Raw genomic sequence first — 26,156 nt, 5'->3', positions numbered from 1 at the left:
GAGGAAGATGGATAGGACCTCTCATTCTCCCTCTCTACCCAAAGGGAGACTGGACCACTATACTGAGTCAGACAGAGAACCAAGCCTGCTTTTGTGGGAAGTGGAACAGGACTCTGAATGCTCTGATTCTTCCTCACATATGGAGGAGGGGTAGTTACCCAGTGAGGAAGAGCCTATAGTCACGACTATGCATAATTATCTTTTCTCTGCAGTAAGTTTGTGATAGAAGGATAGAACAGTCACTGTGAAAGAACTTTGAGGCCTTCTCAACATCTCTTAGGACGTCCTCCTCAAACTCCCTTTTTCCTATGATTCTGTGATTCCTAGGCCTATTTAGCCTTGGGCTTCAGACCTTTCAGCTGCAGATAGTGATGTCCCTTAGGAATTAAAGGACAACTTAAAGAAGACTATGCTACCAGCAGCTTTATCAGCAGATGCTTTATTAGATTCCATTCAACTATCAGCTAGGGCCATAGCATCCAGTATCACCACCAGAAGAAATACCTGACTTTGTAGCTGGGAAGAGGATCCCTCTGCTCAGGCAGAAGTGGCTAGTGAACCATTTAAAGGCATTCAGCTTTTTGAGGAGGATATGGACTTGTAGAGGATAAAGACAATAAGTGCTACCTTCCTGTAAGATAGGTAACAAACCCAAGAATCATTTCTCTTCCTTTTGTGACTCTGAACATACTTCAGGATTTTGAGTGTCTAGACCTTCCAAAGGGAGATGGCATACCAATCAGGTGGCAATACTTCCTTTACCAGGACAGAATCCAAAAGGCCCCCCGAAGAACACCTCATAGGGATTCAGAATCATAGGGATTCAGAATCAATGGACAGGAGGCCAGCTTCAAACTTTCACAATTCAGTGGGAAGCTACTGTAGTCAACAAGTGGCTATTAGATACTGTGAAAAATGGCTACTTAGAACTCTGTTCTATTCTGCCCAGCAGATTCCTACAGCTACCCACGGAAAACACCTTCTTTTCAACGCCACCCAACACCTCTTTGATACAGTGCGATAGAGCCTGTGCTGGAGGCCTTAAGACCTCAGGGGGATATCCAGTCTTTTTATAGTCACAAAGAAGAACAGGGACATGAGAGCTGTTCTAGACCTCAAATGGCTAAACATCTGACCACATCTCCTGAATGGAAACTTTAATGTCCGTAGTGTCATCAATACAAGAAGGAGATTTTCTGGTGTCAGTAGATGTTTCAGAGGCCTATTTGCACATTTCTATTCAGAAGTCACATTGGAGGTTCCTGTGCCTCGCCTACAACAGACTCCACGTCTAATACCAGGGTCTCTCCTTAGGCTTCAAAATGGCACCATGTGTGTTTACCAAAGTGCTGGTTTCACTGATAGCACAACTGAGGTCCCAGGGGGGTGGCCATTTTTCCTTCTCTGGACAGTTTATCTGGGCAATTTATTAATAATAATAATAATAAATTTTGTACCCCGCCCTCCCCTGCCGAAGCAGGCAGGTCTCCGTCTATCTCTCAGGGGTTGAAGGATGTGCAACAAACCATCTAATGTATTCAGGACCATGGGTTCATCATCAACAAGGAGAAGAGCAATCTCAGTGCATCCTTCACCTAGGGGTTGTGATAGACACAACTCAGGACAGAGTTTTCCTGTCACAGGAAAGATGAGAGAAGATTCCAACCTTGCTATGGGAATTTCACACTGGTTTCATGTGGAGATGATATCTCTGGCAAGGCTTCTAGGAATGATGGTGTCCTGTCAGGATATCATTCAACAGCCTTGTTCCCACATTCACCTGTTGCAAAGGTTTATTTATTTCATTGCATTTTGACCAGCCTCCTTCACCAAAGCAGGGCTTAGGGTTGTGTAAAAGATAGTAGTTCATAATTCAGAATTTCAAATTTAAAGCCAATACAATGCAATCACTAACCTAAAAACATGGCATTAAGAATTACAGCCATGCCACTCCATCATGGGGAGGCGGGGTGGATGGGAGGGAGTGCCAGTAGGATGCAGCTATCACTGTCCTCAATCAAATGCCTGGTGGAACATCTCTGACTTACAAGTCCCACAGGGCATGGGTATTATTTGGCAGAGAGTTCCACCAGGTTGGAGCCAGGGTGGAAAATGCCCTGGCTCTAGTTGAGGACAACCAGACACCCCTTGAGCCAGGAATAATCAGTAGATTCTGATCTATCAAGTGTAGCACTCTTCTGGAGGGGATACCAACAGATGTGGTTCTGATGATATGTGGGTCCCAGATGGTTAAGGGCCTTGAAGGTCAACACCAAAACCTTGAACCTATCTGGTACTTCATTGTGAGCCACTGCAGCTCCTGCAGTAAGTCCCAGTAAGGATCTGTGCTGTTGCATTCTGTACCAGCTGGAGTTTCTGGGTCAGTCTCAAGGGTAGGCCCACATAGAGCGAGTTACAGTAGTCCAGTTTGGAGGTGACTGTTGCATGGATTACCATGGCTAGGTCCAGAAAAAAGACAGATAGGGAGCCAGTTGCCTGACGTGGTACAGTTGAAAAAATGCCAGTCTGACAACATTTGTGACCTGAGCCTCCACTGTTAAGGAGACATCCAGGATCACACCCAAATTCCTAATGGTTTGTGCTGGTTTTAAAGGCACAACAAGAGTTACCTAGGGAATACCCTCTCTCCCACGCCACCCTCTGCTCTCAACCTTAGAGCCACTGCAACGCTACTTAACGAATTCCAATGTCGGCAAGGCAGTGGGTCAGAAGATCATGATTGACCATATGAAATGCTGCTGTCAGATCTAATAGTAACAGCAACACTGACCTGTTAAGTTTGTCTGTGAGGGTGACCATTGCTGTCTCCATTCCATGGCCAGGGTGGAAGCTGGACTGGAATGGGTCCATGGCTGATGTATCCTCCAGAAAACTCTGAAGATGCTCTGCAGCCTTTTCTCAATCACTGTATCCAGAAACAGATTTGAAACTGAGCAGTAATTAGAAGGATCTAAGGGATCCAAGGTTGACTTTTTAAAGAGCAGTATGACCACAGCCTCCTTCAATCCCTCTGGGTAGCCAAACAACAGCTTATTGGAATTCCAGTGGTGGACAAATCCCATCAGGTTCCTGGAGGGGACTCTATTGTGAAAACCAAAGTGAACGTATTAGAAAAGACTATGTGACTCTGGGTCAGAAGGTGAAGGAGCTGGACACACAGGTTGTGTTCTTGTCAGTGCTTCCTGTTGAAGCCCATGACTTAGGACGAGAAAGAAGAATACTTCAAATAAATGACTGGCTACGTCGATGGTGTCGTCAGGAAAGATTCGGATTTTTGGACCATGGTTTACACTTTTGAGATGGTGGTCTTCTATCAGGAGATGGTTTGAACCTTACGGCGGTAGGAAAAAGGGTGTTTGGTAACAGCCTTGCTAACCTAATAAGGAGGGCTTTAAACTAAATTGTATGAGGGAGCGAGACAATAATTCAAAGTCTCGTATGATGCCAGAAACTGGGGATAAGAACATTAAAGATTTGCAAAGAGTGGCGCATATGCTAGGTAATGTTAACTTGCAGGCTTGTACAGAAACTAAACCCTCGGGATGCATAAAATGTGGATTCTGATGTCTCTACACTAATGCACGGAGTATGGGAAACAAACAGGAGGAACTGGAAGTCTTAATAAAGGAAGAAGACTATGACATAATAGGCCTTACTGAAACTGGGTGGGATGACACTCACAACTGGAATATTAGGATTCAGGGGTACAACTTATTTAAAAGGGACAGGCAAATGAGAAATGGCAGACGCGTAGCAGTATATGTGAAGGAGGTATATACTTGTGAGGAAATATGTGTGTTTTAACCATTTATTGATAGCATATGGTTACAAATCTTAATTATTTCTTAATTATTTCAGTACTAACCCATATGGCATTTCAATCCCCCCTCCCTCCAATGTTGACTTCCCCGAAGTTATAAATTCAAGTTCATTACTAAAGGTACTACTAACTGATCAAAATTCAATATATATATATTTTTTCCCTCATTGATGCTAAAAAATTGTCCAATGTCTTTTTACATTCCACTCTTTCTCCATATATCCTTTAAATTTCTTCCACTCCTTTTTGAATATCTCCAAATCATAGTCTCTTAGCGTTCTAGTTAGTTTGTCCATTTCACTCCACGATAAAACTTTCATAATCCAGTCCCATTTCTCAGATATTTTTTCTTGCTTCCAAAGCTGCGCATACAATGTCCTAGCAGCTGATAGCAAGTACCAAATTAGAGTCCTGTCTTCCTTTGGAAATTTTTCTAATTGTAATCCAAGCAAAAACGTCTCTGCAGTTTTCTTGAAGTCATAACCCAAAATTTTGGAGATTTCTTGTTGTATCATCTTCCAGTACTCTTTCGCTTTCTCCTTGTGAGGAAATATGTGAATCTGAGCATGGCAGCTCAGTTGAGAGTCTCTGGGTAAAAATAAAAGGAATAAGAAATAACAGTGATATTATTGTGGGGGTCTGCTATAGACCACCAAGTCAGTCAGAGGACTTGGATGAGATACTTCTACAGCAGTTCTCCAAGAGAAGGGATAGAGTGATCATGGGAGATTTCAATTACCCAGACATCTGTTGGAAGTCCAACTCTGCTAAAAATGAAAAGTCAAATAGATTCCTGACTTGTCTTGCTGACAACTTCCTTTTCTAGAAAGTGAAGAACGAAACAAGGGGATCTGCTATCTTGGATTTGATTCTCACCAACAAGGAAGAATTGATTGAAGAAGTGAAAATAGTGGGCACCCTGGGTAGTAGTGACCATGTGATTCTGGAATTTACAGTCTTGGGGAAGGAAAGCTATACGTAGTCAGACTTATAGGTTGGACTTCAGAAAGGCAAACTTTGATAAACTTAGAACTATGCTGGGTAAAATCCCATGGTCAGAAATACTTAGGAAGAAGGGGGTTTAGGAGGGGTGGGAGTTTCTTAAAAGTGAAATACTGAAAGCGCAATCACAGACGATTCCTGTGAGAAGAAAAAATGGAAAAAGCCTAAAGAAGCTGAAGTGGTTCCATAAACAGCTCTCCAAAGACTCAAGAAATAAAAAGACTCCTTTAGAAATTGGAAGGAGGGCCTTATAACCAAGGATGAATTTCAGCACATCATCAGTGCTTGTAGAGAAAAAGTTAGGAAAGCTAAAGCTCAGTATGAGCTTAGGCTGGCCAAAGATGCTAAAAACAACCAAAAAGGGTTCTTGTCTTATGTTCAGAGTAAGAAAAAGAGCAAGGACATGGTGGGCCCAGTGCGAGGGCAAGGAAGTGAAATTGTAACGGGTAATGAAGAGAGGGCGGAACTGCTCAATTCCTACTTTTCCTCAGTCTTCTCTTCTGAGGGAAACGATGTTCAACATGGCAAAAACAGAACATATAAGGAGGATACAAAGTTCCAACCTAGGATCAGCATAGGGGTAGTACATAAACATCTAGTTTCTTTAAATGAAACTAAGTCCTCAGGGCCAAGGGTTCTAAAAGAGCTTGCGGATGTAATTTCTGAGCCTCTGGGTATTATTTTTGAGAATTCTTGGAAAACAGGAGAGGTGCCAGCAGATTGGAGGCGGGCAAATGTTGTCGCCATCTTCAAGAAGGGGAGAAAAGACGATCCGGGTAACTACCGACCTGTCAGATTGACATCTATATCTGGAAAAGTTTTAGAACAAATCATCAAACAGTCGGTCCTGGAATATTTAGAATGAATGGATGTGTTTACTAAGAACCGGCATGGTTTTCTCAAGAACAAGTCATGTCAGACTAACCTGATGTCTTTTTTTGAGAAAGTGACTACTTTGCTGGATCAGGGGAATGCTGTAGACATTGTTTATCTTGATTTCAGTAAGGCTTTTGATAAGGTTCCCCATACTGTCCTTGTTGACAAGTTGGTAAAATGTGGTTTGGATTCTGTTACCGTTAGGTGGATCTGTAACTGGTTGACAGATCGCACCCAAAGAGTGCTTGTGAATTGTTCCTCATCCTCTTGGAAAGGAATGATAAGTGGAGTGCCTCAAGGATCTGTCCTGGGCCCTGTTTTGTTCAACATCTTTATCAATGATTTGAATGAAGGAATAGAGGGAATGCTTATTAAATTTGCAGATGATACTAAATTGCAAGGGGTTGCAAACACAGAAGAAGACAGAAACAGGATACAAGATGACCTTGAAAGGCTGGAAAACTGGGCTAAAATCAATAAAATGAATTTTAACTGGGATAAATGTAAAGTTCTGCATTTAGGAAGGAAAAATCCAATGCATGGTTATAGGATGGGGGAGACTTGTTTTAGCAGTAGTATGTGCTAAAAGGATCTAGGGGTCTTAGTGGATCATATGCTGAACATGAGTCAACAGTGTGATGTGGTGGCTTAAAAGGCAAATGCAATTTTGGGCTGTATCAACAGAAGTATAGTGTCCAGATCACGTGATGTGATGGTATCACTTTACTCTGCTCTGGTAAGACCTCACCTGGAGTATTGTGTTCCGTTTTGGGCACCACATTTTAAGAACGATATAGACAAGCTGGAACGAGTCCAGAGGAGGGCGACGAAGATGGTGAGGGGTCTGGAGACCAAGTCCTATGAGGAAGGATTGAAGGAGCTGGGGATGTTTAGCCTGGAGAGGAGATAGCTGAGAGGTGATATGATCACTGTCTTCAAGTACTTGAAGGGCTGTCATATAGAGGATGGTGTGGAATTATTTTCTGTGGCCCCGAAAGGTAGGACAAGAACCAATGGGTTGAAATTAAATCAAAAGAGTTTCCGACTCAACATCAGGAAGAACTTCCTGACTGTTAGAGCGATTCCTCAGGGGAACAGGTTTCCTCGGGAGGTGTTGGGCTCTCCTTCCTTGGAGGTTTTTAAACAGAGGCTAGATGGCCCTCTGACATCAGTGAAGATCCTTCGAATTTAGGGGAAGTGTTTGTGAGTTTCCTGCATTGTGCAGGGGGTTGGACTAGAAGACCCTAGAGGTCCCTTCCAGCTCTGTGATTCTATAAACTGTGACTTCAGACACAAACCTCACAGGCTGGAGGGTGCACTTCCAAGTGAGAATGGCTCAAAGTACCTAGTCTCTGCAGGAATAATTTCAGAGTTTCAACCTGCTGAAGCTCAGGGCTATCAGGTTTGGAATGCTATCCTTCCAGAGTCTTCTGACAGGGCATTACGTTCTAGTTCATACAGACTACATGATAGCCAAATCCTATGTCAGTTGTCAAGGGGACACCAAGTCCAGGACTCTTCATGCAGAGGTGAAACTGTTGATTCAATGGGCAGAGAGCCATCTGGGGCAATCAAGGCTGTGTACGTAGAAAGCCACACTGATATAATGGACTGGCTCAGCAGGAGGGTTCTGGATCAAACAAAACTGATGCTGAAGAAGGCAGCCTTCTAACAGATATGTGACAGATTCAGCAAAACAGAAGTGGACTTTTTCGCATCAGAGCAAAATTTTCACGCAAAGGTTTCAAGATTTTACCACCCCACCTCCACCCCCACCCCCAGCATAGAAAGAACAAAACCTTCGTTTCAAGGCTCAACAAAACAAATTCCCAGAGATAGAGTAATTTCCCTTTCTAGGCTAAAGATTAGCTGCCACCAGTCCCTTCTTGACTATTCCTACAGCTGCAGAGTGAAGGGACAAGCCTCTGAGTCTCTCAGGAATTATTCCAAAAAGTCAGTGCTGCACAGTTGGTTTGCAGTTTTGAGTTTCCAAATTAAAGAATTGCCAGTAGGTAGTCACGGCAAGGCTCCTGGATTCAGCCTTTGAGTCTTTAGGAGACAAAGAACCACACCAGGGTAACATTTTTTTTGTTTATTTAAAGTGTAAATATATTTCTAAATCAACATGACCATGAAGGGAAACAAACAAACCTAAGCATTTCCAGCATAGCTAAACACAAGTAGCAATAATTACCAGTAGTTATCAGGTCCAGCCTCAAAACTCAGTTTCTCAGAGACAGTGCAGGGCATCAGCCACAGGAACAGCAATCAAGGCAAATTGAGCTGGGTTACCACCAATGTCCCCTCTAAGCTGCAGTCTTGTGAGCAAAAACTCTACTTTGTGAGTTACTGGCATGAAAGTTGTGAGCTATTGCATAAATTAGTGTGCTCTGGCGTCATCTTTCCTAAGCTAAGACAGAAATGTGTGAGCTGGAGGCTAAAAATCTGTTAGCAAACTCATGCTACCTCAGGTTAGAGGGAACACTGGTTACCACTGGCATGATGGTGGCTTGCCACTGGCTAACTTATAGAAAGGATTCTGACTGACTCTGGGCCCCAAAAGTCAATTAAAATCCAAAAGGAGATGTAACCTCTTTCTCTTGTTACTGAGACATGTGACCATGTTACTGTATCCTAGCTCCTAGGCTTTTTCTTCAGCTGTAAGGAAGTTGCCAAATAAGCCCACCAAATGATGGTAGTGGTACATGGTACTGAGTGGTACTGCTGTATACCTTTTCTCCCATGCAGATAATACAAAGGGTGATTCAAAGAATCATAGATCTTCACACAGCACCTTTCTGGCCTTATAGGGCATGGATCTTTTTCGTGGTCTCTGTGCTTCACACTCATGGGATAGAGCGCTTGCGCCAATCCCCAAATCGGTACCTAAAAAGCCCGGGATTTTTTCGCGCTCAGCACCAGTGGGCATGCGCAGGTGTCCCAGTACGCATGCTCACCGGCGCCAGCGCGAGGATCCCGCCAGTTCCTTCTTGACTGCTGCGTTGAAAGGATCTGCTTTTGACTGCTTCGGTCGGTGTCTGGTAATCTGTTGGATTTTCCTCTTCTTAGCCCATTTCTTGTTTTTCCCTGTTAGTAGTTAGTGGTTGTTGTTTAAAACAACAAAAAACCCTTTGTGTTGGACTTTGCCCCTCGGGGCTTTATTTTCCCCCTTCCCTCGCGGGCTCCAGTCCTATGGAAAGGCATTGGGGGTTCTTCAAACGTTGCTTGAAGTGCGGTAGTTAAATTGCACCCCCTGACGGTCACTCCCAATGCTTGTTGTGCCTGGACGAGGGACACCGTGCAGACTCATGCCCGCATTGTTTGAGGTTTTCGAAACAAACCAGAAAAAATCGTGCGGCAAGGCTATCGGCGGCCTTAGTCAAGCCGGCTCTTTGCCTGCCTAAAATGGCTGCGGATCCGTCGGCATCGATGGGGGATGCTACTCAGGCTCTGGCTTCAACGTTGGTCGATCCATCGTCACCAGAGTGGGGCCGACCCACAAAACGACCATCTGAAGGGTTAGTGGCACCCACACCATCGAAGAAACGTCGGGACGAGTTGGGGACCCGATTGTCCCTCCCGAAGAAGCTCAAATCGAAGGAGAAGCGGAAGGAGGACAGAGTTTCCTGCACTCCTTCTCCTTCTCAGGATGTCTCGATGGAGTTGGTGTCAGCACAAGTCGCTCCATCTCGGAGAATTTTGGTGTCTCCCAGCCTGTGAAGTCCATCAGTACTGAGGAGCCGTGGCTCCCAGCCACTCCACCTTTTGGGATCGGAGCAGGAAATAGATCTAACACAGTGGACCCATTCATCCAGGTCGCGTTGTCGGAGCGACAGTGCTTCGATATCGGAAGTCAAGGCTTCAGCTCCGAACTAACCTCTAGCACCATTGCCGCCTATTACACGATGGAGAGAGCTCGAACCGAGTACTGTGATGCGTCGTTTCCCTCCTCCTCCATTGTGGGACCAACGCCATTGGCCTTGCTCATATGGACCATGCTCATATCCGTCGCCATACCCATGGTACCCTCCCCGTGAGTTGCCGGAATGGGATCAGTGGTCGGAAGCCTCTTTCCCGAGGCTTTCGCATCAATCAGCCACTCCGCGTGCACCCTCAGCATCGGTGTCAATTCCTCCCAAGAGACGCAGAGAGCGGTCGGGGGACTGGCAAGCTCATCCGTCGGTATCACTCCGTTCGCCCGAACGTGCTTCGACCCTGGTGTTATCTGAACACTCTGTGAGGAGAGGGTCTTCAACATCGAACTCTGAGGTCGGTACCGATGATCCGGACAGAGCAGCGGAACCTTCTCCAGATTCTCATATTGCTGAGGACCTTCCCATATCACCATCGGAAGATCTCAAGTCTTGTGGGGACCTGGTGAAGTGGATGGCACAGTCTCTCTCCCTTCCAGTAGTTCAACCACAGCCAATCGTTGATGACACTGTGTTTGACATAATGCACAGGGATAAAGTCATTCTGCAGGCAGTGAAGGAGCCCTGGGCGAAGCCGGCATCCGCACCAATCTCTATGCATTGCCTGGACCACATGTACCGTGTTCAGGAGGCTGGTGCTGAGTTCCTGTTCTCCCACCCCAAGCCTAATTCGGTGGTGGTTTCGTCATCTTCAAAGGCACGTAAGACCCACTCTTCCCCTCCTGACAAAGAGGGCAAGAAAATCGACAATACTGGCAGACGATTCTACTCAGTGGGAGCTCTGGGAGTAAAAATCTCAAACTACGCTGTATGTATGGCTCACTACCAGTATTCGATTTGGGAGCAGCTCACACCACTAATGTCAACCTTGAGTGAAGAGAAGTGGGCTTCGTTTAAGAAGCTACAAAGAGAGGGTTTTGCCGTGGCCAAACAACAGCTGGCCCCGTCAAAACACATGGTGGATGTCTCTGCCAAGACTCTCACCTCTGCCGTCTCCCTGCGCCATCACTCTTGGCTACGGTCTAGAGCTCTCCAGCCTGACACCAGGGCTTATGTCGAAGACCTTCCTTTTGAGAGTGAAGGTCTTTTCAGTTCCACCACCGATAATGTCCTTCAAGAAATGGACATCAAGACTTCAAGGAACCTTGGTGTCCCTGTGTCTACTAGGGCTGGCAAGCCTAAGCAGTGGCACAAATCTTGGCCCAAGAGGCCTTATCAGAAATTTTCCCCTGACCAGTCGTGGAGACCTCGCTCTTCTCACACGGAGAGTAGATCTCCTTATTGGGGGAAAAAGTCCAAGTTCACCTCGCCTTCTGCGACCAGCATATCTAAGGGCTCCCGACATCAGAAGCAGTGCCTTTGACTTTTCTGCCGCACACACCGTCGCCCCTCTTTCTTACCACATCCGCCTCCATCACCATCTACCGGCTTGGGAATCCACAGACAGATGGGTCCCTCCATCATAGCAGAAGATTACAAGATAGACTTTGTTCAGGTTCTGACTCAGTCAGGGATTGCTACCACACCTCCTCCCCCCCCCCCGCGCTAGAGGAAGTGAGCAACCTCTTGCAGAAACAAGCCATAGAACTGGTCCTGATAGCGGCCAGAACGGGGGTGGGTGGGGGTTCTATTCTCATTACTTCCTGGTTCCCAAACAAGATGGGGGATTGAGACCAGTTATGGACCTTCGAAATCTGAACAAGTTTTTCGTGTACCAGAAATTCAGGATGTCTACTCTGCAAACAATCCTTCCCCTCATCAACCAAGGGGACTGGATGGCAATGTTGGATCTCAAGGATGCCTACTTCCATGTCAGCATCCATCGAGGTTACAGACATTTCCTCCAGTTTGCGATAGGCTCCAACCATTTTCAGTTCAAAGCCCTTCCATTTGGCCTGTGTACTGCATCGCAGGTGTTTACCAAGATTATGAGAGTTGTAGCCACATATCTTGGGCTTCAAGGCATAGTCGTTTTTCCGTATATCGACGACTGGCTCCTTGTGGCAGATTTGGAAGAGCTTCTATCCGGCCATATTGCAACCACTCTTAGTCTTCTTCACACCTTAGGTCTGCAGGTCAACATGAAAAAGTCCCATCAATTACCATCAAGGACAGTTCAGTTTATCGGGGCTCTGCTGGACACAAACATTCATCGTGCTTTTTTTCCTCAGCAGAGAGCGATGGACATTTTCAATCTTATCCATCTTTTCCAAAGCCAGAAATGGGGCACAGCACAACAGCTGCAGCAGATGCTGGGGCTGATGGCGGTGACTACCAGTGTGTTGCTGTTTGCAAAACTGAATATGAGAGGGTTTCAACTTTGGTTCCTCAGAAAGTTTCGGCCTTTACGGGACTCACCTTGAAAGAGGTTCATGATTCCACCCTCGATCCTTTGGGCCCTGGAATGGTGGACATCCAGAGACAACATCTGTCAGGGAGCTCCCTTCCATCTGCCTGTAACGATAATTACGATCACCACAGATGCGTCCTTATGGGGCTGGGGTGTTCACATGGATTCTCTGTGTGTGGAAGGTTCTTGGCCTCCGCAGCTGACTCGTTGCCATATAAACTATCTTGAACTGTTGGCAATTCATTTTGCCCTTTGGTCCTTCTGTCCTTTGGTGGCGGGGAAGGCTGTGGCCCTGTTGACGGACAATACTACAACCCTTTGTTATGTCAACAGGCAGGGCTGGACAGTCTCTTGATGGCTCTGTGGATGAAGTGCCTGGAGCATGGCATCTATGTAAAGGCTGCGCACCTTCCAGGAGTACTCAATATGCAGGTGGATTCTTTGAGCAGAGGAGCAGCATCTCCACACGAATGGGAGATGCAGTGGCGCTTCCTTCAACCTGTCTTCCAGTTCTGGGAGTATTCTCAGGTGTTTGTTTTTGCCACAGCCAGGAATCGGAAGTGTCCCCTGTTCTGCACCAGGGGGGGCACGGATCCAGAGTCACTGGGAGACGGCCTGATGTTCCCGTGGAACGGTTGGTTCCTGTATCTATTTCAGCCTCTTCCGCTGCTGACAAAAGTGGTCAACAAAATAGCGACAGAGATACCAAGGTGCATTCTAGTGACACCGTGGTGGTCTCGGCAGAACTGGTTCCTGATTTTGCTTCATTTAGCGAGGTTTTTTTTTTATCAGTTCCTGGCAGTACTGGACCTTCTGTCGGCCCAGGAAGGACACGTGTTTCATCACAACGTGCCTCATCTGAAGCTGACGCCATGGTTCATCGACCCTGCGAATTTTCCAGCAGAGTCCAGCACGTCTTTCTAAATAGTAGAAAGTTGTCTACTCGGGCTTCCTATCACAGGAAGTGGGGGAAGTTTATTCAGTTTTTGGCTGACCCTACAGTCTCACCCCAACAGATGGGCCTACCAGTTATTTTTGACTTTCTGTTGTCCTTGGTGGATGCTGGACTTTGCTTTTCTTCTGTTAAAGTTTATCTATCAGCAATATCATCGTACCATGAATCTGTTGAGGGGCATTCAGTCTTTGCTCATCCTCATTTGAAGAAATTTCTGAAAGGACTGGTCAGGTTGCACCCTCCATCTAGATCACCTACACAGTTGTGGGATTTGCCATTAGTATTGGACAGGTTGACTCGGCATCCCTTTGAACCAATGGCAATCTGTTCCCTACAGTTTCTATCCTGGAAGACTGCATTTTTGGTGGCAATCACGTTGGCACGCCATGTAGGGGAGCTCATGGCTATGCGTTGTGACCACCCATATTTAGTTTTTCATGAGTCCGGAGTGTCGTTGGCTCCTGATGTTTCTTTTCTTCCCAAGGTGGTTTCCCAGTTTCACCTTAAGTTGGACGTTTGGTTACCTTCGTTTTATCCCATGCCTTTCTCGGATGAGGAACGTCGGTGGCAAGCTTTGGATGTTAAGCGTGCTTTACTTTTTTACTTGAGTCGATCTAAGAGTTTCTGTCAGGACCAGCATCTTTTTGTTTCCTATGCTGCTCCTAAATTGGATTCAATCGGCTCCAGCTCCTCAGCCGATGGAACAAGTTTTGGCACTGGGGTTTTTGGACCAATCAGCATCGATTTCCTCCCTGATGACGTCCAAGATGCCACCTCCCCAGAAGGCCGATCTGACATCGACTTTGAAGACAAAATCACACTCAAAAACTTCCACTGCTTCGCCTAAACGCAAGCGAGAGAAGAGCACAAGTCTTTGAAAAAGCAGAAGTCATCTGCAATGAGGGAGCGCACCTTCCTAACTCCTTCAGAGGCTTCCCTCAAAAGGGTTCGACTGATGTTGTCAACAACGCTTCCCGATCTTTCGCCTCTGGGGTTGGCCCCTCCCAAGATCATGGCTTCTCCATGCAGCAGGGCCCCGTAGATCCTTTTCGCCACAGGCTCAAGTCTCCGATTCCGATGTGGAGCGGATGAACCTTACATAGTGCTCGTCAGGATCGGTGCGCAGGAGCAAGGATGATTCCCCATCTGAACCCCAAAGGTTCCTCTTGCCCATTCGTCGGAAGAAACTGAGCTCTCCATATCGAAGAGATCGTCCCAGATGTGATGACAACAGGTACCAATGGTACCATGGTGCCCCCCCCCCCCTTGGGAGCACAGACAGGGCTATCCCTTTCAACCTTATCATCCACCTTACTCCTGGCATTATCCTCGAGACATTCCGTACTGGGATTGGTGTTCGGCTTACTATTCTGCGGATTGACGCCGGGAGGACCTCAAGCCGTCTAAACCAACATCAGCATCGATATCGAAATGCCCGGCCACGCCACCTCTTACTCAGCCAAACCTATCTGACCCAGAATCCTCCGACACTGAGGAGTCGGCCGGCTTGATCGGCGCCGACTCTGATCAACATCATTCCAAGTCTATGCCATCGATGCCAGTAACCGATGATGCTCCGATCTCTCCATCGGAAGACCTAAAATCTTGCGGCGACTTAATTAAGTGTGTGGCAACCTCCTTAGGTCTGTCGGTTAAACAACTGCAGCTTGAGGTCGATGACTTGGTTTTCGACATAGTGCAGCATGATGTGTCCACCGCCGTTGCCCTCCCCCTTACCAACGTCTTGCTGCAAACTGTCAAGGGATCCTGGGAGAAACCAGCCTCCCTCGCAGCTTCTACTAAACGGCTTGACCACATGTATAAAATCCAGGAAAAGTGAGCAGAATTCCTATTTAATCATCCTAAGCCCAACTCCCTAGTGGTCACATCGTCGTCCAAAGGCAAGCATTGTGCATCCTCTTCTCCTGACAAAGAGTGAAAGAAGATAGATGCATTTGGTAGGAAATTCTACGCCACTGCGTCCTTGGGAATTAAGTCAACCAATTATCTTGCTTGCTTGGGTCGTTATCAGTTTGCTCTATGGAATCAGGTATCTACCATTCTCTAGCATCTTCCAGAAGAACATCGCTGTTCCTTGCCGAAGATCCTGAAGGAGGGCATGTTCGTAGCAAAGCAGCAGCTCAGCTCCTCGAAGCAGGCAGCTGACATCTTTGGCAAAACATTGTCGTCAGCTGTCACCCTCTGTAGACATTCATGGCTTAGCTCTACCACTTTTAATCATGACACGAGGTCTGCCATTGAGGACCTTCCGTTCGACGGTTCGGGCCTATTCCATTCATGCCAAAGAGTCCTTTTCATCGGGGCCCGTATTGACTCCACTGTCTGCAGAGCATTCCTCCCGGGTTCGAGGGCACAGACTTTATCAGCTATGACATGCAGCATCGGGGCTTTGGAAAGAGTCTCTGCCCATTCCATTCAGAGGCTATTGGGGCTCATGGCAGCTACGACTGCGGTTATATCTCTGGCAAAGCTGCGTATGAGACCGCTCTAGCTAAGGTTTCTCGGAGTGTTCAAACCGTCTAGTCACCCCCCCACTCGCATGCTCACGCTGCCACGGTCAGTCAGAAACTCTCTCATCTGGTGGGGGAATCTTCCCAATCTGCTAGAAGGTGCTCCTTTTCACCTTCCTCCTCCTATGGAGATGTTAACGACCAATGCCTCCCTCTTGGGCTGGGGAGCCCACCTCAGAGGCCTAACTGGGAGCCACCTGGGACTTGCTACAACAGGCCAATCACATCAGTTATCTAGAACTAACGGTAATTTGGTTTGCTCTTCAGTCTTTCCTCCCTCTAGTGAGAGAAAAATCCATCTCGATACTGACAGACAATACAACTGCTATGGCATATCTCAATCGTCAGGGAGGCACAGTATCACGGAGGCTGTGTTGCCTTGCCATAGACATTTGGCTCTTGTGTCTGGATCAGGGAATATCCCTTCTTGCGGTTAACATTCCAGGAACCTTGAATGTCTAGGAAGATTATCTAAGCGGGGGGGGGGGGACACAGTTACACGAGTGGGAGTTGAACCCAGTTTATCTCCAAACTGTATTCCAACGATGGGGCCACCCAGAGATGGATGTCTTTGCCACACAATCACAAATGTCATCGCTTTTGTGCTTGGGGAGGTCTGGACCCTCTATTGGAGGGCGACGGCCTCCTCGATTGGTCTCACGGTTTCCTGTATATGTTCCCGCCCATCCCTCTGCTACCCAGGGTACTGGTCAAGATACAGAGGGAACAACCCAGTTGCATTTTGATAGCTCCATGGTGGCCCTGACAGTTGTGGTTTCTGGTTCTCCTTCTATCCTGCAGATGGGTTTATCATCTCCCAAAGGAGCCAGATCTCTTCATCAACAGAGGATGGACGTACCATTACAATTTCCCTCACTTGAAACTGACGGCTTGGCTCATCGCTTAGCTTCTGTTTCTGATAGAATTGACTTTGTTTTGTTAAACAGCAGAAAGCCTTCCACCAGGAAGTCCTATAGCCTAAAACGGAAGCGTTTTGTTTCATTTGTTGTTTCTTCTCGGCTCCCTCTGGATCATTCTAGCCTTCGCACAGTTTTTTCATTTCTGTTGCACTTGTTGGACTCTGGTCTATCATACTCCTCCATCAAGGTGTACCTGGCATCGATTTCTGTGCATCACGCTCAAATTGAGGGCTATACGGTGTTTTCTCACTCAGAAACTAAGCGTTCCCTGAAGGGTCTTTTTCGTTTATGCCCACCGGGCCGTCATGTCATCCCTGCTTGGGATCGCTCCGTGGGTCTCAGAGGTCTTTTGTATCACCCCTTCAAACCGATGGCTTCATATTCCCTTCACCTCCTTTCCTGGAAAGTGGCATTCGTGGTGGCAATCACGTTTGCTAAGAGGGTTGGGGAGCCCTCAGCCTTCAGATCAGACCCTCCATACCTGAAGCTTCATGATCAAGGGGTCGTCATTGCTCTAGACATTATTTTTTTGCCCACGGTGGTGTCGGAGTTCCATCTACATTCCGAGACTTTGTTACAGGCCTTTTTTCCTTCCCTGCAGGGTCTGGAACAAAAAGCCCTGCATACGCTTGATGTTAAGCGCGCTTTGTTGTTCTATCTACATAGAACTAAGAAGTTTCTTTTGACGTCTAGCCTGTTTGTATGCTATTCCGGTCCATCTAAGGGAAAGCGAGTCTCCTCTCAGAGTCTGTCGGAATGGATTGTGGAGACTATTAAATTGGCGTATCTATAAGCCAAACGCCCTTTACCGGGACCTTCTAGAGCTCATTCTACATGTGCTATAGCTACGTCCACTGCTTTCCTCAAGGGGGTGCCCCTTACTGGCATCTGCAGAGCAGCTTCTTGGGCGACCCCGGATACCTTTGTGAAGCATTATGCCTTAGATGCGTGTGTGACGAACCGCATGCGTGTGGGGAGTGCAGTGCTTCAGGCAGCAGTCGTCTAGTTCCAGCTCCCTCCTCCAGGTAAGCTTTAGCTTGCTATTCTCCCAAGGGTGTGACAAGTATTCTGGAGGCGGTGCTTTAATCATGGGATGGAGCACCTTACTGCCAAAGTGGGAGATGTCCTTTCTTTCCTATAAGAAGTTTCGAATAAAGGCCTAAGCACAAGTACCCTTAAAGGGCAAGTAGCAGCCATTTCAGCAATTAGGGGAACTAAGAAAGGGAAGTCCCTATCCCAGCACCCTCATGTCAAAAGATTCCTAAGGGGCACTTCCTTGGTCAAAGCCCCTTCTCCACAGTAATTGCAAAAAGAAGCAGTAACCCTCTCTGCCAGTGGGCAGGAGCTTCTCCCAGGTATTTAGACTGCCCCAGCCCTGAACCACTGAGATGGAAGATTCATGGTAAGTGAGATAAATCTTCCATCCCTAATGTTGAAATAGTAAAAGACTTTGAAACAACAAAATAGAGGCATGCACCATACTTCTGAGCACTAGATTCTGGGAGAAAGCAGCAGGAGGGCACTGTTGTCTTAATGCATTTCTTGTGGGAATCTGGTTGGCCACTGGAAGAAACAGGATGTTGAACTTGATCATTTAGTCTGATTCAGCTGGTGTTTCCTTATACTCATTGTATCAGTATTTGTGTAACTGACCGTTGCTCTTAAAAGCTCAGTGCAATAATTTTAATATCAAACAGTAACAAATGCTCTTTCCATAGATGGTCAAAAGTGGCTTTTTGCACAAAAATGAAAACTTTTCTTGAAAACTGCTTTCTTGTATGTAGATTCATGCATGTTTCTGTTAATATAGATCAAAGCTATGTGATGAAATAGATCCCTACAAGGGGTCTTCTGGGGCTGTAACTGGGAAGGCTAAGCCAACAATGCAGATAATACAAGGAGTGAGCTGTATAGAGTAGACTGTTGAAGTAAGGAATGTGTATTATACAGTAAGAGAAGAGAAAGGTATATTTTTCAGTAAGAAGAGTGCTTTCTTGCTGCTTTACAAATAATTTAAAAGATTGCTGCTCTTTTTCTCCATTATTCACAGAGGTGGCTGAAGTATAATGTTAAACATTGAGAACTTTGGCAAGAGTTCTCTATGCTGTCAGCTGGAAGAATAAATGCATATTGTATCCACACGCTTCAAAAATCAGATCCTCTTCTTGATGTGTGATTAGGTCCAGATCCGAGAATAAGCAAATGAATCTGTCTCTGTTGCATGTAGTTGGAACATTAATATAAGACAGAATATGATTCTAGCCAAATCTGTTTAGATGTTCTAAAAAGAAGGAATTTATGTTCTGGTCATTTTTCCAGTGCATGTGTTTGTGCAGAGGACACTCAAACATTTTCTCAGTGTAATATTTTCAGTCCCTGGAGTGCAATAAATAAAATATGTATTTAAAACAAATGTTCGTATGTTGTAGTTACCGTAGAGTTCCTTCAGAGAGAATGAGATGGTTCCCTTGACGTAAATGTGTTCCACACTGGATGACTGCTCTCTCCCATGTGGTAACCTATCATTTCTGCTGCTAATGATCCCCTTACCCTTGTTGACGTTAGCAGATGGTTCCCAAGGGGCATTTTCCTTTGTTTCCCTTGTCAGCTGGTCTGAAAAGAGTGAACTGTTCAGTCTTGACTTCTCTGCAGATGTTGAGAATTGCACTACAAAGTTCAGCAAAAGTCTGTTTGTTTTCAGTGTATTCAGAAACATAGAAACAAGAAAGTGAGCCAGCCTATTATATATTCTGTGGCAGATTGACCCTAGGAGCAGAGAAATCACAGATGTTCAGTATCGTTTTTCTTATGTGGTAGGGATATTGTTTCAGTAGTTTTATTTTTCTCTTATAAAAAGAACCAGTTAACACATAAAGGTGACATTATGTACAAAAAGACACAGCAGTCAGAGCACTGTAGTAGGTATGAAGGGCAAATATAGAAGGGGGGGGGGGAAGTTTGGACTCAATTTGAAATCTTCCTAAACATTGTACAGTATAGTGAAAACAAACACAAAGACTGTTACAATTTGACCTTTAGTTAAAGCCAAATCCATAGAGGTCAGCTGGCCTGTGAAATGTTGGTTCTCAGGAAGTGGAAGCTGTCCATGTTATTACCATCAAGCATGTCCCCTAAACTATAATCATAAAATTGCAGGAGGTGCTTATTATGTAGTCCCTTCCCCCAGATCAAAAAGCATCACCCCCATTTTGAGCTGCATCCAGATCTCTGATCTTGGGCCCAGCTCAGAAGGAATTTGTACTTGTCTTCCCCCAGCCCTAGCTTGCCCTCCTGCCCAGTTCCCCAGTTCCCCACGCCTTCCTAAGAAAAAAACTATATTTGCAATGGATATACTAGTAGCAGTAACACTCATTAGATACAGGAAACTGCACAGGACCTCATTAATTGCAAAATCAATCCCATAACATCCATCCATTATCTCCTTCCAGGTCTGAATCTGTAAGAGGCCAAATGTTTCCTGGGGGTTTACTTGCCACATTTTGCATCTTATGCCTTTTAACAGGGCTTTTAACAGGGGAGTTGAGTTTAGAATTGGTGTGTAAGGCAAAGAGAGGTATGGTGTGTGTGTTCGCTTGAGGAGTGATTCCTGAGCTGTTTAGGGTTGGCTGTCTCTGTCTGAAAATATTCTAGCTTTTGGTGAGTGCTCTAGAAGCCCATGGTCTTGCTGAGAGGAGTTTCTGCTGAGTGAGGTAAGTCAGCTGCCTGCTGTTGTCTAACTCCTAGGGGTGGAGTCAGAACTCACAGTGGTAAAGCAGAGTTCATTAGAGGTCTGACTCTGTAAGAAAGCACACTGGTTTCCTGGAGGCTTGGATCCAGTGTTTCTGAACAGTGCTAAACAGGAGAATTGAGCAGGGAAGGTGGAGGGGGAGCAAGAGAGAACCAATGTCCTCTGAGGATCTCAAAGATAGTGTTCTAAGAATTGCTTCTGGTTCCATGTTCAGGGTCAGCTAGACAGGCACAGAAGAAGAGGCTCAACACATGGATAAGAAACTGGTGCCTGGAGGAGGGTTTTACATTTATCAAGTGGTGATGAACGTTCTGTGACAAGCTGAATCTATACAAAAGAGATGAGCTTCGTTTGAACCAAAAGGGAACCATTCTGCTGGCAAAGTATCAAAAAGGTGGCAGAGCAGCTTTTAAACTAATCCCTGGGGGTATGTGGGGGAAGCCTAGAGGAGTTGGGGAACTTCTGTTTGGTGCAATTCAGTCCAAAAGAAGAATACTATGAACATTCAAGATAGTATTGAAAGGAGCACAGTACAGCTTGAGAGTGAGAGTAGGATGACAAAAGAGGACCATGTGTGGAGGTAAAGGGAGGCTATGGTTGTTGGAGAGGGAAGTGTGATATAAGTTTCTATATGTCAATGCTAGATGCCTCTAAGCCAAAATGGGGAGCTGAATTGCTTGGTGCTAAATGATAATTTAAATATAGTGCCTTAAAAAATGGTAAAATGGGGGGAATCAATGGGAAATAGTCATCCCTGAAAATGTTGCATTGACAGGACAGGAAGGGACATGTTGGCAGAGTTGTAACATTGTATATCAGAGGGCAGACTCAAACTAGAAAGCATTAAAGAAATGCACTCTCCAACAGAAGTGATATTGGTGGAAATACTGGGCTCTAAGGGTTACTTAAAAGTGGAAGTGTACCATTGCCTGCCTGATTAAACCCTTCAAGCTGATGAAGAAAGAAATGGGGGGGGGGGGGTTTGACTAAAATAGATACTATTATGATACTGGGTGAATTCAGCTTCCCTTACATTGTCTGGGTAAACGTTTTCTGGTTTCTCATGCTGTAGAAATGGAATTTCTGCACATCATAAATGATTGTGCAGTGTTGTTCACCAAGCCAACCAGAGTTGTCATGGTCTTGGACTTGGTTCTGAGTGGGACAAGACCTGGTGAGATACGTTGTTGCACCAGTTGGGAGTGCTGACCATAAAGCTATTAAGTTCAGCATTCTTGCCCATGGAAAGTTACTTGTAAAGTCCAAAGCAGTAACCTTTGATTTCAAAAGAGAACTTTACAAAAATGAGGGGAATATTTAAAAGGAAATTAAAGGGGTTACACAAGAGAGACAGATCTGTAGAAGATACGTAGAAGCTATTTAAAATCATACTAAGCTCAGATAGAATGCTAACTTTCCCAGATTAGGAAAGGTACTTCCAAGTTTCAAAGAATGCCTGCATGGTTAACAACCCAAGGAAGCCATAAAAAAACAAAAATACTTCTTTTAAAAAGGGGAAGGTGTGCCATAATGAAATGAACAGAAGGGAGCACAGGGTCTGGCAAAAGAACTGCAAGTCAATAATTAGGCATGCAAAAAGAATTTGAAAAGTGAATTTCTAAATGTATCAAGACAAACAGTAAGCATTTCCATAAATATATGCAGATCAGGAAGCCAGCTAGAGAAGCAGTTGGATGTCCGGATGACCAAGAACAAAAAGATTTGCTAAAGGAAAACAGGGAGATGCCTGTGAAGCTGAATGCCTTCTTTGCATCTGTATCCACTGTAGAAGGTGTGGGGTGCATACCCATGCCACAACCACTATTTTCAAGAAGGGAGACTGAAGAACTGAGTTGAATTGAGATTGTGAGAAATGACATTCTAGACCTATTGGTGAAATTACAAACCACTGTGTTTCCACATGAGAGACCTATTGAGGAAATTACAAATCACTAAGTTTCCAGATGCTGATAGCATATATCTGAATGTTCATAGGGAATGCACATGTGAACATATTGTTCTCCTAACATTTACTAGTAACTTGTCACTAAAATCAGCCACTGTACCAGAAGACTATATAGCAGCAAAAGTTACACTGATTTTTAAAAAGGGATCCAGAGGGGGTACCAGATAATTAGAAGCCAGTTAGCCTAGCATTCATCTCAACAAAATTGATAGAAATTATTATCAAAAGTAGAATTATTAGGCATGTAAAGGAGCAAAGCCTGCTGAGGGAAAATCAGCATTGCTTTTGCAAAGGGAAGTCCTGCCTTATCAACTTTCTGAAGTTCTTGGAGAAAATGAAAAACAGATAACAGTGATTCATACTTATATTACATACTTGTACTGTAAAAAGCTTTGGACAAGGTACCTCCTCAAAGACTCCTGAGTAAACTTAGCAGTCATGTAATAAGAGAATGGGTCCTCTTATGGGTTAAAATTTGGTTAAAGAACAGGAAGCACAGAGTAGGAATAAATGGACAGTTCCCACAGGTGAGGCAAGTAAGCAGCTAGCAGTGGAGTTCCACAAGGGGCCAGTGCTATTTAATTTGTTTATAAATTATCTGGAATTGGATGTGAGTGATATAGTGGCCAGGTTTGCAGATAATTTGCAAAATTATTCAGGATGGTGAAACTCAAACCTCCAAGAGGTAGTATCAAAGTGGGTGAGTGGGTGACAGTATGACAAATGGTTCAGTGTAGCTAAAGTGATGCACACTGCAACAAAAAATCCCAACTTGAAGTATATGCTAATAGGGTCTGAACTTGTTGAGACTGAGACTTTGGACTGGTAGTGGATATGTCAGTGGAAGTGTTAACTTTGCTAGGGATTATTAGGAAAGGAATTGAAAATAAAATAGACATTATTATAATGCCCCCGCATAGATCTGTGATGGAGCCTCAGTTGGAATACAGTGTGCAGTTCTGGTCACAGTATCTCAGAATCAGAGATGGAAAAAGTACCAACAAGAAACCAAGACAATTAAGGGATTTTAGCGCCTTTCCTATGTGGAAGCCTGAAGAGTCTGAGACTTCCCCCATTTAGAAAAAAGATGTCCAAGAGAAGGGACACAGTAGAGATTTATAAAATTATGCGTGTGATAGAGTGGACAGTGATAAACTTTTCTCCCCCTCTTAAAATATTAGAACTTGAGGGCATCCAATGAAGTTGATGGGCAGTATATTCAGTACACACAAAAGGAAATAATTCTTTACACAGCAAGTAATTAAGATGCATAGATGGCTGTGAAATGGAATGTTTTTTAAAAAATCTAAGTCCTGGTGCCTGACACTGTTATGTTGCTAGTTTGGGCACTAGAATTTATTGGAGGGGATATGGGGAGAAAATGTCCCATCACATTTCTTTACGCAGAATTAGATGTAAGGTCCTGAAAAATTCAGAATTTTCTCTTCATTTCTCCCTATTGGCCTCCTCCCTCATTTTTGCAATGGGAAAAAAATGGAAAATGTGAGGGAACACTGAAAAAAACTCTGGTTGTATGTTTTATTTTTTAAAATGACTAAAATACTTTTAAAGTAAGGTTTCTCTTTATTCAAAATGCATGGTATGAAAAGGTCTGAGGACTTTTTTCAATTTTTCCCATTAAAAAATTGGACTATTTGGGATAGTACTGAAAAAAACCCTAATATGAAATATTTTCCCCTTTTCATTAAGAAAAATATCTTCTGAAGCATTTCGTTCATTCCAGATGAACAACATGAAAGCCTAAGGACACCCTTAATATTTCCTCTGGAAAACTGGGAAATTTGGGGAAGCACTCCTGGCAGACCTACCTATTGTGGCTCTATGAGAGAGTTGCTGTCCAAATAAGGCTTTCTTTTGCTTACTGCAGAATTTGTTTTCAGTCCCTCCCCCTGCATCTCTAAGATGGCAAATATGAAAGATACATGTACTGTGACAGCATAGGGTACAGACATTTGCAGCTCATTCTCAAGTATTGGGTATATTTGCAATTTTCCTTATACAAAATTTATTTAATTTATTTAAAACATTTTGATACCTCCTTTCTTTCCCAATAGATCTCCCAAGGTCTAGGCTACCCAAATCTTGTAGGATTTTGAAAGCTAAGCAGGGTCAGCATGGGCTAGTATTTGGATGAGAGACCTTCAAGGAATTTCAGGGGTATGATGTGGAGGCAGGCAATGGCAAACCACCTTTGAATGCCTCTTCCCTTGAAAAGCTGTATGGGGTCACTGTAGGTCAGCTGTGACTTGATGGGACTTTCCACCACCAGATCCCCAAGGCAGCAAATGTTTCAGTATGAAAGCAACATTTAAAATAGAGTATGTATAAAATATTTAAGCCATTCAGTAAAAACACTTAAACAAGAGACATGCATAAAACACAGGGAAGTTGTCAAACAAAAGAGAACTGATCTTCACCTTCTTGCATAATATAATAATGGAAACAGGTTAATCTTCTTGGGGAAGAAGTGCCATAGTTTTTGGCACCACAACTAAGGGGGCCCTTTTTCACGTTGCCATCTGCCTAGCCTCTGAAGATAACCTGAATAGACAGGTGGGTTCATATGGGAGAAGGTGGTTCTTCAGGTATGCTGGTCCCACAGTATATATGGCTTTAAAGGTCAATATTAGCACTTAGAATTGTGATCAGAAGCAAATTGGGAGCCACTGTAGGTGAAACAAGACTGAAGTACTGTGGCCCCTACATCCAACTTCAGTCAGCATTCTGGTCACAGCATTCTGTACCAACTGAGGCTTTCAGACAGTCTTCAAGGGCATCTCTGTGTAGAGCATATTACAGCAGTTTGATCTAGGTATCGCTAGAACATGCACCACAGTGACATGATCTTTCACTCCTAGGAAGGAATGCAGCTGGCTTATCATCCAAGACTGATGAAAGGCATCCTGATTATTGCTGCCACCTGTTTATTCAGCATGAGTCTGGGGTCCATCAGCACCCCCAAGCTATGAACCTGTTACTTTATGGGGAATGAAACCTCATCCAGAACTGGAGTTACCCAATTCCCAGGTCACCTTCCCCCTAACGGTTTTGATGGGATTAAGCTTCAGTTTGCTAGCTACATCTGTTCCAAACCTGCCTCCAAGCCACCTGTTAATTGTTTCCTTAACTTCCCTGGGATCTGCTGGAAATGGGAGATAGAGCTGAATGCCATCTGCATATTGGTGGCAACTCAGGCCAAATCTCCGGATGGCTTTCCCAGTGGCATTACATACATGTTGAAAAGCATAGGGGCAAAGTATAAAACCTGGGATCCCAGAGGCCAAGGGCAGAGCAGCATTCCTCCAACACTACACCCCAAAACTTATCTTAAAGGTAGGATTTAAACTGCTGTTGAACAGTGCCTCTCAGTTCCAATCCAAAATGTAGTCCACAATATACTATGATCGATAGTATCAAAAGCTGCTGAGAAGTCCATGAGAATTAATAGGGTCACACCCCAACCATCTCCCAAAGACTTAGTATTATTTAGTGGCAGCCAGGGTAGTAACTTTCTGACAGTAGAAAGCACAGATAATCAATGGATTGATAAAGTCTGGTACTTGTTGGTAGGTTGGTTTATCTATGGAATACATTTTCATGCTTAAAATGGTTTTAAATATTATTCTGAAAACGATATAGGTTAAGAAAACATCTATGTTACGTTTAAGTAGATATTTATGTAGTGTCAGCGGTGGCACAAAGATTGTGCAGATTTATCAGAGTTCTTGAAAATAGTCTCAGGTCTTTTCAGAAGTTTCTAATTTTTTGCTTCCTTTCCTCACAGATATTTCAGTTGCTAAGCAAGTCAACAGGGTAAGTGCTGTAAAGTTGCATGTCTGCTCCAAGCATTTAAATAGTGTCTGCAGTGTCTGTGTTCGTTTGAAATTACTCTTCTGATTCTCTGCATTTTATTCAATGAATGGGTTCTGCAGAAGTTTCTGGTTAATACACTAACAACTTGCAACTCAGTAACAGTAAATAACAGTATTCAGATCTTTAGGTGGTAGGTGAGGA

General features: G+C 44.6%; 1 protein-coding gene across 5 annotated transcripts in view; it reads left to right on the top strand.

Moving 5' to 3' along the window:
• The window catches only part of PDE10A (phosphodiesterase 10A), a 546,650-nt gene that overhangs the window by 338,011 nt on the left and 182,483 nt on the right, over window positions 1-26,156 (top strand). For all 5 annotated transcript variants that reach the window (XM_060242109.1, XM_060242082.1, XM_060242099.1 and 2 more), the window contains exon 3: window positions 25,927-25,955. In XM_060242109.1, the coding sequence (XP_060098092.1) occupies window positions 25,927-25,955 (29 nt within the window). The remainder of the gene's footprint in view (window positions 1-25,926; window positions 25,956-26,156) is intronic.

The sequence above is a fragment of the Heteronotia binoei genome, chromosome 1 (assembly GCF_032191835.1).
Source record: "Heteronotia binoei isolate CCM8104 ecotype False Entrance Well chromosome 1, APGP_CSIRO_Hbin_v1, whole genome shotgun sequence".
Taxonomy (NCBI): domain Eukaryota; kingdom Metazoa; phylum Chordata; class Lepidosauria; order Squamata; family Gekkonidae; genus Heteronotia; species Heteronotia binoei.
The sequence above is the reverse complement of the archived record's forward strand: the minus strand, read 5'-3'. Positions and strand labels throughout refer to the sequence as shown.